This window comes from Podarcis liolepis, assembly GCF_965112155.1.
Source record: "Podarcis liolepis genome assembly, chromosome: 6".
Classification (NCBI taxonomy): domain Eukaryota; kingdom Metazoa; phylum Chordata; class Lepidosauria; order Squamata; family Lacertidae; genus Podarcis; species Podarcis liolepis.
Window position 1 is genome coordinate 28,594,065 of NC_139559.1, and position 14,814 is coordinate 28,608,878.

At 41.8% G+C, this 14,814-nt stretch overlaps 2 protein-coding genes across 10 annotated transcripts in view; one reads left to right on the forward strand and one right to left on the reverse strand.

Annotated features, from left to right (window-relative positions):
- Positions 1-14,814, forward strand: part of LOC310709079 (tigger transposable element-derived protein 1-like) — an 877,074-nt gene that overhangs the window by 857,142 nt on the left and 5,118 nt on the right. The window lies entirely within an intron of this gene.
- The window catches only part of TP53INP2 (tumor protein p53 inducible nuclear protein 2), a 56,517-nt gene continuing 44,024 nt past the window's right edge, over positions 2,322-14,814 (reverse strand). For 4 of the 9 annotated variants that reach the window (XM_083508286.1, XM_083508284.1, XM_083508285.1 and 1 more), the window contains exons 3-4: positions 10,904-11,249; positions 2,322-9,514 (exon numbers count right to left, since the gene is read on the reverse strand). In XM_083508286.1, coding sequence (XP_083364412.1) covers positions 9,265-9,514; positions 10,904-11,249 — 596 coding nt within the window. In that variant the 3' untranslated portion in view covers positions 2,322-9,264. The remainder of the gene's footprint in view (positions 9,515-10,903; positions 11,250-14,814) is intronic. The other 5 variants (XM_083508288.1, XM_083508289.1, XM_083508287.1 and 2 more) reach the window with 2 other exon arrangements.

Here is a 14,814-nt window from a genome sequence, read left to right on the forward strand (position 1 = left end):
TAGTAGCTGGAGATTTGCCATGTGCAATCCACCTTAGACTGTTACAAGGATAAGGAACCAGATATTTTTGAACTCTAATTCCCATCATCCTGCAATCAGCATGACCAGTGGCTAGGGATGATGGGTGTTGTTGTCCAACAATGTCCAATGCGCCCCATTTCCCATCTCTACTCTATTATTTACATTAAGATTTATTTCTTAGTTTCAGTGAGATGTCACTTTAAATAGTAAAAGGGGCGATATGGAAAATTATGTGGATAATATTATATATATATCATGACCATGACCAATTTTGAGGATAACTTCAGTTCAGAATGGAGGCCTGGATAATGTAAAGTGAGAACTAAAATAAAATAAAATAAATCACCTTCTCTTAAAAACAAAGGAAAGAAGAGGACTGAAAAACAAGATGGAAGCATGCATCATGTCACTAGCAAAAACCAGCCAGTTATTCCAGCAAATGGAAAAGGGCTGTGTGTGTGTTTTATTGCTCTGGCTTTACTTTGTATTCTATCAATTTGCTCTTGAGCTATGCATGAGCTGAAATGAGCACAATCCACTTCTCTTGGATCTGTCCTGAAATGAATGGGTATTACGCTTTAAGTAATCAAAAGAATGGTATCCCTAGCCACCTGCTCTAGCTTTTTTGTGTCCTACAAATCAGTGCTGAAATCAGCAATTGGATATTGGCTGGTTGCCCACAGTACGTAAGATTCACCCTTCTGTAAGAATTTAGGAACTGCCAGAAAATAAGAGTGAAAGGGGACACTACATTTTTCCATTTAGTGCATCTGGCTGCAAATTAACCTGATTTTGTTTCTAGGGGGAGGGGATGAAACAAATGACCATACAGAGCAGTTGTCATGGTTTATGTGACATTATGGTCAAATAAAGATTGCTCTTTTCAGAAGGCTTCTTATGAGCTCTGTGACAAGGTTACCAAACTTTCTCTTCAATGTATAACTACAGGTGGGGATTATTGGATATAGTCTAGAATTTACTCTTAGTTTGCATAGGTTGACTGGCCCAACAGGCTTCTCTGGCATCCATTGTGGGCCCTAGAATGTGTTCCAGAATCTTCTGCAACACTCACGGGTTCTGCATCAAACAAATCAATACAGAAAAGGTTTTCTGAGGTAGGAACTTTGAACTCCATTGGATTATTAAAAGGCATCACCAATTGTATATTTTGAAATAAAGATGTATGGATATAACAAAACCACATGTTTAAATTTAGTTATCCTACTGTGTATCCTCACAGTAAAGATGGCCGCTTACTGTGTCAATAGAACCAATGTTTCCATTATATGTAGAACATCAATAGAACTGAGGTTTCCATTATATGTAGTTTGGCCTACCAAACTAAACTTTTCTTCCTATTATTTAAATTGGGGCTTACTCATGTCTCTGAAATCGCACAGCAAAGACATCAATGAAACACTGTGGAGATCTGTTTCCCTCCCTTTAATGTTTGAGATGGCCTTGACCATCCATTCCAAACAGAAACAAGTTTCTCTCAGTTAAATGAGACTTATTTTCTAGTTAGTGTGTTTAGGCATCTGACTTCAGTTTCTTCTTTACTGCCAAGTCAGGAAGGGTCTACAGCTGCTAGCAGTACACAAAAACAAAACTCATTTAAATGTGACTGGGAAAATAAATCTCTGTTATGATGTATGATTGCAATCAAGCGCTTTAGCCTTCCTTGCTTTTCTTTTTGCTTTTAAGTGCAACTGACTAATTACATTATTACTAAACAAATCAAATGAATGTCGAGGTGTCCCTTCCCTATGCCATTTATTGCAAATATCCCAGAGTATTCTCTGCCAGTGAAATTCTACCTCATTCCCATTGACTTCCAGTGGTGGGCAAGAGCTCCCCCATGGTTTGTAGCTCAGTGATAGGCTTGGCTATGGTTTTCTCCAGAGCACAGGCCTTGGCTCACTTTGCCTCCTCGGTGCCCCTCAAAACACTTGGGGACTTTGACAAAAAATATTGCTTAAATATATTTATATTATATAATTGTACGTATGTAACAGTATTTACAAGAGAACACGTTTAAAAGAGGAAGTGAGTTACAAATGGCCACTCTCACTTTTCCAACTTGTCATCCACATGGTGCCGTGCGGGAGTACCGCAATATGGCCGTGCCATTGTTAAAAACGGTCACATCCCAAAGACTGGCTTTAATTCTGTTATATAGCCAAGCCAGTGGCAATCAAGTCCTTTTTCCTTGACCAGCAGTTAGTTGCAGAGTATGTTTCACAAATTATCCTAAGGTATATCTTTCTTTCTTTCTTAAGAAAAACAAAACAGCAGTTCTATCAAGTTCGTAAATTTCTTTAGGACATGCAAATTTGTATCAACAGACTCATACATACAACGACAAAATACCCATCCAAATCAAACAGTTCTAAAACATGTGTTTTTAAGGTAACAACATTGTTTGTTTTGTCCCTGAGTCCATGCTGTAAATTTTCCTTATACAAATAAAAAAGAAGTTAGAACTCAACTGATCCCAGGGGTAGCCAAACCAACACAGTGCTTTCCAGATGTTTTGGCCCACAACTCCCATGAACTGGAGTCACTATGGCCAATGGACAGGAATCATGGGAGCTGCAATCCTGCAACATCTGGAGAGCACTACATTGGCTGCCCCTGGCCTATCCCATAAACAATGCCATTGCAACACTCTCCCAGCCATTCATTCAGGAGCATTACAGCTAGTCACAACTTTTAAATGGTTGAAGTTTTTAAAAAATGCTTGCATCCTCTCATTGTTGTAACATATTTACAAATGTGAATGCACACCCACATACACAAACACACACAGAAGTTATTATTTTAAGCACCTTTCCTTCGGCTTAACACAGGAGAGCACTATGTAGTTGGTATATTTGAACACCATTCTTGGGACTGATCACTGAATTGCCAGGATGAGAATGTTAAGATGGCTTTCCTGAACTGCTAGTGACAGCAAAAACAATGCAGACATTATACAGGTGTTTTAAATTACAGTGTTTATAGGATGTAGACAAAGAGCAGGTTAACGTTTTATCATTAGACTTTGGAATTTGCTCTGCAGTAAGGAGGTTTTTGTGTTTACCATAAGAACTCAAGATCCTGTTTTATTCTCAGAACATGGCTATGAGGCTCCCGTTTCACACATGGGAACTAGATCCAGGTGATCTGAGAGAAAAAAAATAGCTTGAATTTCTGTTTTCTGAATTCAGCTATCGCACACTCAACCATTGAACCTTTTCTCCTTCCCAAAATTTGTACTGTTCTACGAGCTTAAGAAATTGGTTACATTTCTGCACCTTTGAGAGATTACCCCCTTAGCTCCCCCCCCCCTTCTTTTGCATCGTAAGAACTGTCTTGCTGGATCTAACCAAGAGTCCTTCTAATCCACCAATCTGTCTCTGGTGTTAGGCAGGAAAATCCCCCGGGGAAGCTCACTGGCAGGACATGATTCAATAGCCCCGTTTGCCTTTAGCATCACAGGAACATGATGAAACTCTAGTGCTCCACTTGTCAGCATATTAAAAACATTAAAAACCTGTTCTAGCATTTTTAAAAACTAAGCCTGGGGCATAGATGGTGTCACGAATCTGGTCAATATAAACTACACAGGGCATATTTTGAGCTCAGGCTGAGCTCGCAATAGTCTTCAGAGTGGAAGCAATAATATTATGGGATAAGTACTTGTTGTTAGGGCTGACACTGCCATTAGGCAGAGTGAGGCGGCTGCTTCAAGCAGCTGATTTCGGGTATCATTAAAGGGCAACAACTTGTGAGCTGTTAAAGTATTTATCATCATCATCATTTTACACTCATTGTGAAAGGAATGCCACTACCCTGGGAGCCTTTTCGAAGGCCAAGTGCTCAAGTATAATTGAAAAATGGTGGGAAGACCTGCAAAATTGTGCCAATACAATACTTCTTTTTCCTGTTAACCGCTGTCTGCATTTCTTTGTGTGCACTGCTAAGGCACCAAACCAGCAGAAACAATCGAAAGGTGCAAGTGCTCACATAATAAAGTCACCCACTTATACAGTATCACCAGAGGACGGTATCACGCAACTTACTGTAGCATGGCTAAGGTTGCAGTCAAAGATACGATGCTAATTTTAATGGGGCGCGAAGTAGGAAGCCAGGCCCCATTGCTCAGAGTGAAACACTGCCATAATTTTTGACCCCCTAGAAGGAATCTAACACTGGGACTACCCCCCTTCCCCGAGCATACCTGCAAGAATATCCCACTGAAGCCAATATAATTTTTTCTAAGTGTGTTGGTTTTAGGCAGGGATGGGAAAACTGTGGCCCTCCAGATGTTGTAAGACTCAAACTTCCATCAACTCTAGCCAACATAGCCAGTGTTCAGGGATTATGAGAGCTGCAGACCAACAACACTGGTTCCCCATCTCTGTGTTAAGGTGTCAGAACCTCTTGGACATGTTGCAGAGATGGGGACAGAAAGCGGCATTGGAGGAAAAGGTAAGTAAGTGACCTAATCCAGTTTTTACTTAGAAAAATGGACTTTCTAACATTCCTTTGGAGACATGAAACAGTTTGAATTCTTAAGGACATGGGGAAAGAAGGAAGGAGAGGCTCCAAGCTCATCTACTCTTTGAAGCCACTGTTTGGAATACAGGTGTTTTCAGAAGTCTCTCTTTCTTTGCAAAAGTTCAATTACCATGTAAATCATGATTCACTGACAATGAAGCATAGATGGTGGGGATAAATTTCACCTACAGCTTGTAAGACTAAGTGGTAGTAAGAGGTGATGTCCACATTTTAAATGGATTGGGTCTTCCAGCCCTTTCAGAGCTTTGAGGTGTAGTTTCCCCATCACAACCAGACATCATTGTGTGTCATAGGGCTGCAGAGCTGCAGACCTAAAGGGACAGAGGCCCTATTCTGGTGAGATGCCCCCTCCCAAAATTGATTTCTGCAGCAACGAAAATAAAGAGTACCCAGTGAATCAAAACAGAAATTGCTAACATCACTCTCTTTCTCATAAATGACATTTAAAAAGCAGAGATATTCAATATTTGTGATTTTTTTTTTTAGGGTGGGGAGGGGGATGTCAAAAGTCTTATTTCCAAAATTTGAATATTAAGCTATATAGACTCATCAACATAATGAAATCCACCCCAAAATTAACTCCTAATGTTCCAGATTAAATTATCATATTCAAGATGCAGCTTTCAATATCTTTGAATTGTCAGATTCAAAGCGGATCTGGGCATTTGTGTGATAATTCCCACATGCAAAACTCATTGCATTTGCACTCCCTGCCCCCCACCCCCCCAATGTGTTTCAGCTCTTCAAATAAACCACCTTGATTTGTTCAAGAGCTGCTATAGTGGTAAAAGGCATTTAATGTGACATGACAGAGGCAAAAAGATGTAAACACAAGATTAGAGAAAGTGTTAATCTCCCTATTTTAATCAGACACAAATGAAACCGACATAATCTGTGGCCACCACCATACAGGTACATAGGACTCACTCTCAGGCCTGCCAGCTCTATCGCCTTCCTGGTCAGTTAAAGGAGAAGTGGAAGAATCAGTCATAAATTGAATTGCTCTGCTTTCAGTTCCAGGTCAAGGGCATTTGCCCCAGAACTAAAATTAAATCAATTAGCTTTGACATTCTCTATCTGATAGGTCGGCCCCACGGCTTTCTGCGGAAGTGTTAGCACTCACACATAAAACGAAATTTGGGCAACTGTCTAGTGTTATCTTCAGAAATGAAGAACCAGGATTTTGGCATGTCTTTCTCAACTGCTACTCCTGGAGATAACATGCAGCTGGTGACAAGGGATGCCAGCAACCAAGTTTTGAGGTTCTGCCCTTGTTAAGGTGCTTGCCAAGTCCTCTGTACCAATAACTGGCTGAAACTGATGCCTCTTCAGCAGCAGTTAAAAGGCACAAAGGCTGATCCTATACGGGGGTTTTGCCATCAATTTCATAAGGACAAGGTGATGAACACCAGCTCTTCAAGAGTCATGAAGACAGCAAATAGGCAAATGCAGGTGGGAATGGCAGAAGAACAGGAAGAAGTCAACATTTTAGGGTGAGATCTGGTCTTTATTTACCTTCTTCACCAGCAGCTCAAATGTATAGTAAATGTAAGTTTCCAACATCTGTTTGGATGAGTAGTTTAAATTTTGGAAAAACATTTAGGGTGACTTTTTTTTTTTTTTTTTTTTTGCTCATCTGACAGCAGTGGAACAGGCAGACATTCAATGGGGGCAACTTTCCCAACATTGACATGGCTAACAAAGCTGGATTTCTACTATGCTGTTCTGCCAAGGTATAGTACCAGTATCGGGTAGGTGGAAGACAATTTTCGTCTGATTTGAGCTCAGATGGAAATCTTCCGTTCAGTTGTGTCATGTGAATATAAAGCTATTGACTTTAGAAACACAGCCCAGGACCCCCAGGACCACACAGCTAATTCCCTTAGCCAAGAGGCTTTAGGCTTATATTTCTTCAATAGCAGCCCCCTTCTCCAAATTTCACATGGTAAGCCATTTTTGAAACACATGCAGAATGTGATATTATACAGTATAAGGGGTGGGTGGTTCTAAAACCTAGGGTTGCTCAACAACTTTTCACTTTTTGAAGTATGGCAACCCTATAAAACCACAGCACTGAAATGCTACCTTTTTTCCCTTTCAGCTGAGTTTCAGTACATAATTTACTTTCTTATTCTAAACATGTATCAAGCTTATTTTTTAAAATGTATATATAGACAGTACCAAATGATCATTATGAGGTTTTATATAGGAAATTCCTAAGCTCAGTACAGATTAAATATGACAGAAAATTGCAGATCTCAACCTGACTGAGCAAGTGTTTAAGAATCAATGGTCATTGTGACCATAATCAGGATGTGAGCACTGTGATTAACTTGATAGAAGGGGTGGGTGGGGAAATGAATAAGAATACAGTAAAAATGTTTAAAAAATTACAGTTTTGTTGCAGGTATTTCATATGGGATTGTTTTTAACAGGGCAATGCTTGTCTAAAATAATTAGAGTGAAACCCAGTTACTCCTGAAATGGTCTTGATCAGAGGAGACCTCCTCCATGCATCTGGCTACAGAATCAAAGCTATTTGTTCTCATAATCTAATGACTATGTTTATTGGGTGCTCTAGATTCTAAAAGACTTTCTTCAAAGTGTGGGTACTCATGCTGTTCTCTAGAGGGTATTCATTCTACTCTCCAGGGTCCAGACCTCCATGTCTTTGGCTTACACCTGGTCAACAACTTCAGATCCCTTCTTCACTGACACGCAGCCTGAACCTATTTATCCGCTGAATTCAGTGGTGCTTACTCCCGAGAAAGTGTGCATAGGACACTTTATTTTACCTTCTGTCTTTGACCCACTTACTTCATCCCTCCAGCCTCATTCAATCTCTTATCTAACATCCTTCATTACTTCCTCCAACATACTTTATTACCTCTAAAATTATGTGTAAGCCCCTTTCTTTGCTGAGGTCCTTGGCATTAGCATCAACACCAGAATAAGAGAACATGAATGAATATGAAGTGCTCTACTGTTGGCAAGGATCGAAAAATGATGTTTTCCCACTAAACATAATTTTAAGGCATGATCCTGCCATCCCACTGAAATCAATGGAAGAAATGTGACTATTTACATATCTGTTTCCCATTGAAACCAATTGTCACAGACTTATCTGGTTGGTGCCCTTAGAACTCAACCTGATAAAAGTCCCCAGAACAAGAGTCTCTGCCAAACGTCTGTTTTTATTTTATTCAGATTACTTTTAATAATTTCTTTCCTTAGGACAAGGAAATATTTTCATTGGAGGAAGTTTGCCATGATCAGCCTCAGGATAAAATGCATGGGGTAAAGATGCAAATTTAGGATTTTAAAATTTGTTTTTTTTCCTTCCTTTTTAGAAGTTATTTTATTTTACACTTACACACACAAACTGATGTCCTTCTAAAAAGTACCACATCCAACTGTGCTCTGTACACATGGGTTTAAACACTTGCTCATGAAGTTATGGAGCCATGAATGATATGGCAAGAAAAACTAGGATAGCTTTTATGCAAATAATCAGAGGGATTTCAAAAAGGCCATGTGTGATTAAGAGCAACGTTAATACAAGCTTGACCTTTCAATAACTGTGAACCTCTGCAGCACCCATAAACCACTGCTGGCAGTTACAGCTGCTCAAAATGAACTTTCATTTCACATCACATGACACTACTGAACTGAAGATTCAGACACAATCCATCTTCTAATTGAAGTCAATGGCAAAACTCCCAGAGATTTTCATGGGTCTTACAGCCCCAGTAAAATTAAGGATATGCCACAATGCCTCATGACTAGCCACCACATCAGCCCAGTGAAAGGAACAAATATGCAATTAGTGTATTTTTAAAGGAAAGACATCTGTCATAAGATATAGTTTTAAGTAGTTCCATTGGGACTTGTTTGGTTTATTTATTATTTTTGTGTTCCAGTTTGCACATGAACCTGGTATCTCAATTTGTGACACCACACTGTAGAGAGTGTGATGTCATAAAGAAAGGCACTGATGTCATAGGCTCCCTAGTGCAACAAGGGACCAAAGGAAATGACAAGGCCATTTGGCCCTACTATGTACGTAACTCACTGGAAAGAAATTGAAATGTGATATATTCACTGGAAGCACCAATTAGTCTACCACTGGTAATTTCTACAATAACCAGTGTGTGATTTCATGCCGCTTGGTGACCAAGAATATAACCAGAGATAAATGGCCTTTCTTGGTAACTAAGAGGCATGCATATTTCTCCAACACTTCTTTAAAAACAACAACAACCCACATTGGAGTTTCAAAATAGACCTGCAGCCTTATTACTGGGACATTTTACTGGGTCATGTTGGGTTTCTCTCACCTTCAGATCCAAATCAAAATCCACGCTCGTGGATGGAGGGATGGGAATGGGGAAGATTAAACCCAAAAAGAAAAGGAAGCTGTAGATCAGAAAATGTATTTCTTGCTGAAAAGGGAGTGTGGGGGTAGAGATATAAAGCCCATGAAAAGCCCACAAAAGAACAACTATTGAACGTTGCCAGTTCAGGAGAACGTAGGAGGTTTTCTCAAAGGGGTGAGGGGAGTGGGTTTATTTCAGAAAATGGACGAAGATGACCCTCTTGGCTGAAGAAAGCATTGTGAGGAACTGGTGAAGCTGAAAGTTAAAAGGATAATGCCCCACAGTGTAGACTTCCTGAAGTAGCTTAGTAGTTGTATTGGCGCTGGCATGGCTGGTAGACAAAGCTGCCTTGGTGTTTGGCCCGTCGCGGGCGGCACTCTCTGGTGCGGTTCTGCCGCTGCATGACTTTCTGACTGAACTTGTGCTTCTCCGACAGCTGCTTTGCCCTCTGAATCCGACGCACTTGGTTGACCTTCTCCAAGATGGCGGCCTTGGTGGCAAGAGAGGTGGAGTGGTGAGGGGCATGACGCTGCAAACGGCGTTCAGGTACCTCACTGCAGAAACAAAGGTACACAAGACTCAGGGTGGTTCAAGGCTCTTGACAGGATTAGGCGTACTTGAGAGGACATAGAAGAGACTTCCCCTAAAGTTGCAAAAGGCCTTCTTCATCAAAGCTACCGAAAGCAGTCCACTCATAAGTGTAGCGGGGAAGCAGAAATAGTTGTGCCCTCCCAATGCGCCTGCCACAAAACATGGAACCAGTTGTATGCAGAGACAACTCATGCGATCTCCCTCCTCTCTGCAGGGATAGGGATGAAATGAACTGTCTGTGCATTTGAACATGTTACACATTACACTGTATACATGGTGGGAACATATGAGCTTCACTGCCATCCTCCAGGTCTCAGGACTATTTCTACACCCTAGTCGCTTAAATAATAAAAAAAGTGTGTGTAGGAAATCAGCTATATTTGAATGTGTTTGCATTTACAACATCAAAACAGTCAGATGCAAGAATAACACACCCAATGCTTTTAAAATGAAGTTATCATGTTCAATGATGGAGGAAGCAGAAAAGGCACAAGTACAGAACTGATCAACATTCTGCTTCAGTGGATGTTCCTGAGTTATTCTTATTTATTAAATTTGTATACCACCCTTCATACCAGGGCAGTTTGCAGTAGAAAAATGCAGAATAAGAACACAAAATACATAATAAAACAAAACAAAACAAAAAATAACCCCCTCTCTCACATAGCATTATGAGCAGGGGGAACACTATTTTTTTCCACACAGGTAAAAAAAGGTAAAGGTAAAGAACCCCTGGATGGTTAAGTCCAGTCAAAGGTGACTTTGAGGTGCGGCACTCATCTTGCTTTCAGGCCGAGGGAGCCGGTGTTTGTCCACAGACAGCTTTCCGGGTCATGTGGCCAGCATGACTAAACTGCTTCTAGCACAACGGGACACTGTGACAGAAGCCAGTGCACACAGAAACGCCGTTTACCTTCCCGCCACAGCAGTACCTATTTATCTACTTGCACTGGTATGCTTTTGAACTGCTAGGCTGGCAGAAGCTCCAACAGAGCAACAGGAGCTCACCCCATTTGGCAGATTCGAACCACCAACCTTCTGATCAGCAAGCCCAAGAGGCTCAATGGTTTAGACCACAGCGCCACCCGCACAATACTTAATTTCATAGACATCTATATTTCTAAAGATTGTGGCAATTGTCACTTTGGACACTATTTGCATTTGTTCTTCATCAGTTAATGAATTAATTTTAGAATGATCCCAGATCATCAGTTAAGACTCATTTGCCTAAATTAATTCTATTATTATTATTATTATTATTATTATTATTATTGTAATGAAATCTGATAGTGGGTGAGGTTGTTCTTAGTAGCCAATGTCTTGGCTCATTTCCCTGAAAGATCTGAGCTTACCCTTCAGGGATGTGCTCCTCAGGATTCTCCCTTTCCACAATGATGCTGCTGCTGGTGACATAGACGGACATACTGGGATGTTCAATCAAAAGGTCCTCCATGGGGTTGCTCTCCATGCTGACGGGGTCAGGACCTTCTGCAGTAAAACAGGGGGGAGGGGTAACAAACCAACTCTCGTCCATCAAGCAGGGGTCAGGCTGAGAGGGCATGGACCTGCTGACACAGTCACTGAGGGAGTGGGGCGAAGACATGGTAGGTGGAGGGGACCCACGGCGGCAACGAGAAGCACAAACAGAATCCTTCTCACCTACCCGCCGCTCCTTACTAGAGGCTGAAGCGTAACTATCTAATGAGAGACAACAAGAGTCACCACCCACACAAAAACGGGAGGACAGCCAGAACAAGAGCAACGACAGCAAAAATAATAATTAAAAAAATTCAAAACCAAAGCAAAAAAAAAAAAGGTAGTTACCGTTGTTCAAAGCCATGCAAGGGTTGTGCAAGGCAGTACAGGGGTGGGGAGGGGATTAAGAGGGGAGAGGTGGCACACACATTCAATATACAATGGATAGGAAGGAAGGGGTGAGGGAGGGAGAAGAGAAAGGGGGCATTATTAGTACAAATGACACCCCAAAGGCATTTTTGTAATTCATCCCAAAACCTTCCCTGAGGAGTCAGGGCTGGCTCAAGATGTTTTGCCACCCCAGGTAGCTGCGCCTTGCCACCCAAGCGGTGAGCCCCAGCAGCACTTGCAACTGCAGCTGCACCCCATCTGAGATTAGTTTCCCAGCATCCTTTGCAACAACGGCAGGGAACCTGGAGGTGCTCCTCTCAGAGTGTCTGTTGCCCCGTCAATGCCCCTAAAAACATGGCGGCCCCCAAGAGATGCCTGCGGTTGCTTGTACACACAGTCCAGCCTTGCAAAAGTGTGAGCCACCATGCTGGTTGAAGGAGGGGGAATCAACAAGAGTGACGACCCACAAGCAAAGCAAGGAAGTCCTCCCATGGTGGGTTATCAAAGCGCCAGAGGAACGTGGAGCTACAAAGAGCGTTGCCAAATAGTAAGAGTGCCTAGCTCTCCCAAGATGGTGGAAACCAGACATATCATACCCACAGGTGCTAATATATTTAAATGTATGCATATTTAAAAGGAATTACTGGTTCAAAAGAAGAAAGAAAAGAAGTAATAGAAGAATGAAATGGATGGCAAAACAATACAATAAGGTACAAGAAACAGGCAGGCTGGTACAGATGGCATCCCTAATGGAGAAGGAGAGAAGACCTCACCAGTTCATCTCCCTTTCCAATCTATCCCAACAGATTCAAATCCAAACACAGTGACTAGGAAGAGGGAAAACAGAAATGCTCCATTTGACATTAAGACAACAACCCTGCACACAGTGATGTGCCACCAAGTCCCACTGACATACACATATATAGACACACACACACACACACACACACACACACACACAATATTTTAATACCAATATTATCCACTTGAGTGAGCACAATTATCCACCAGGACTTCCTTTTGTCTATCCTACATCTTCCAACTTTGGAAGATTATGGGAAAGCGAGAAAAACTTATCTCTAACCTCCAGGTAAAGGAGGAAAAGCAAAGCAGGTCTGGGTGCCAAAAACGGTAGAGTTGGAACGCAGAGCAACTGCCAGTCACTATGGAGAGAATTCACTAGTTCACGAGGGGCACAACAAATCATTGCTTCCCGCTGTCATAATTAAGGGGACATCAGCATACTCAGAAAACTTGGCAACTAGCTAACCACTAGGGGCTGTAATATGAAGCAGCAGCCTAGTCAAGAAGACAGCAGCAGTGTCACACTCTGGATGTTGTAACTCGGACACTGTTGTAACCTGTTCTGCAAATGCACAACCTTCAGAGAGTGTGGAGAACATGTTCTGCAACTTCCCACTAGCTTACGGGAAACCGGCTTTAAAAAATAGCCACGCAGAAGCTCATAGACCAGTGATGAGCAATAGAATACCATGAAGGTCCATCAAGTTGGGAGAGCAGTAAGCACAAGCTACCAGCATCCGATTCTCCCATGCAGACTGTAACCCCCTACTCCACATCCCAGGTCTTCCCTGGGGGTACCCTGATCTTTAGGGGATGCTTCGCAGGGCATGCAGGGGGAAAAGGTGGGACATTTCCTTCGCACAAGTGCTGCATTCATGCAACCTGTATCAGCACACTGAAACATATTTGCACATATTCATCTCCCGTTGCCCTTGCCTCTTCCTTTCTCTATTGCCTCCTCTGCTTGAAACATAAACCAAACAGGGACCCATGTGTTAACTTACATTATCCAGCAAAGTTTACATTGATGATAATGTGCATCACATACAAAGATTAATGTGTGCTCCTGTGCAAATTAAGGTTGCCATATGTTCTCTTTTTCCAGGACACGTCCTCTTTTTCATGGGTATGTAAAATGAGAGCCACAGCGATCCATAGTTAAAAGTAGAAGCCGGCAAATGTGTCCTCTTTTTTGCTCTTCAAAATATGGCAAAATATGCAAATAACATTCATTTTAGTGGGCCTTAGGTCACAACCATACCATACATTTAAAGCACTCTTATGTCAGTTTAACAGGCATCCTCTTAAAAAATCCTGGGAGCTCCAGTTTGTTAAGGGTGCTGGGAATTGTAGCTCCTTGAGTTATCTCCTAATAAATCTTGAGACCTTTAACAAACTAAGACTCCCATGAATTATTATTTGGGGGGTGGGAGCCATGACTGATAAAGTCTTTTGAATGTATTGGTAGATGTGACTTCTGTATACAAGCTCCTGGTGCACTGTGACCTCTCTCTCTCTCTCTCTCTCTCTCTCTCTCTCTCTCTCTTCTTTCTGCCAGTGTGAGTTACTCTGGCTATCCTAGGTCATCTCACAAAATATGACCAAAATGTCAAAAGGCATGCCTGCAAAGTGTTTGTGACAGACCTGAGTTAGCCTCCCCACACTGGGTATCATGCCCTCTGACACTGGATCTGGCACTATTATTAGATATGTGGGGAGGTATTGCCTGAGGGCTGCAAAATGGGTTAGAGGGCCAAAATGACATCATATGGCAGATCTGTGAGTGGATGTCCAAACTTTTTTTGGGGGGGGGGGTGAGGGTGCTACTTGAACAATGTTGTAGGTCCATCCAGTTTAGATTAGCAGTTGCACTGGAGGAACATGTGTTTAACCCTTTTCCCTGTGCAGTTTCCCTGTTCTAAATCGCCCCCAAGCTGCTATTAGCTCTGCTAGGAGAAAAACACAATGTCCCTCTATCCAGCTTCTATTTGGTCCTCTAGAGAGGTCAATTAACAGAGCAACTCCTCTGATCAAAATCAGAGCTCCCACGCAGCTACTTTAAAGTTAAAGGTTACTTGGGAGATCCATTGTTGAAGGTTAATTGAGGACTGACCATGGGAAAAAATAGTTTTAATAGTTTTTAAAACCCTGGTGCACGCGCACAGTTTTGCAGTGTTGCCAAGTTTGGGGTAGCTTGTTGTGAGAAAATCTTGTATATTTCAGTACGAGAATGCAAAGTGTCTCATTCCTCTTATGGATGCCCCTTATTCATGCATATGTGCAAGAATTCTCAAACATTTGGCAACACGGCTGCATCTCATTGGTCCAGCTAACTGGCCCTGTGTCTCATAGGATGTTACTCAATCTAGACAGTATTAGCTCATCACCAAAGATATAATTCAGTGGAAGGTTCACTGGGGCCTTGGTTAGGGCTTGTGCAATTCCAGTACCAGGAAGAAGGTGGCAATAATTAGCCCTGACTGACAGGAGGAATGCAGGATCTTAAAAAAGAAAAGAAAATGTAAACAACATCGCTTCTTGGCAGGGTGTGTAACTGAATGAACACACAGATCAAAATACCAACAAGCGTGCT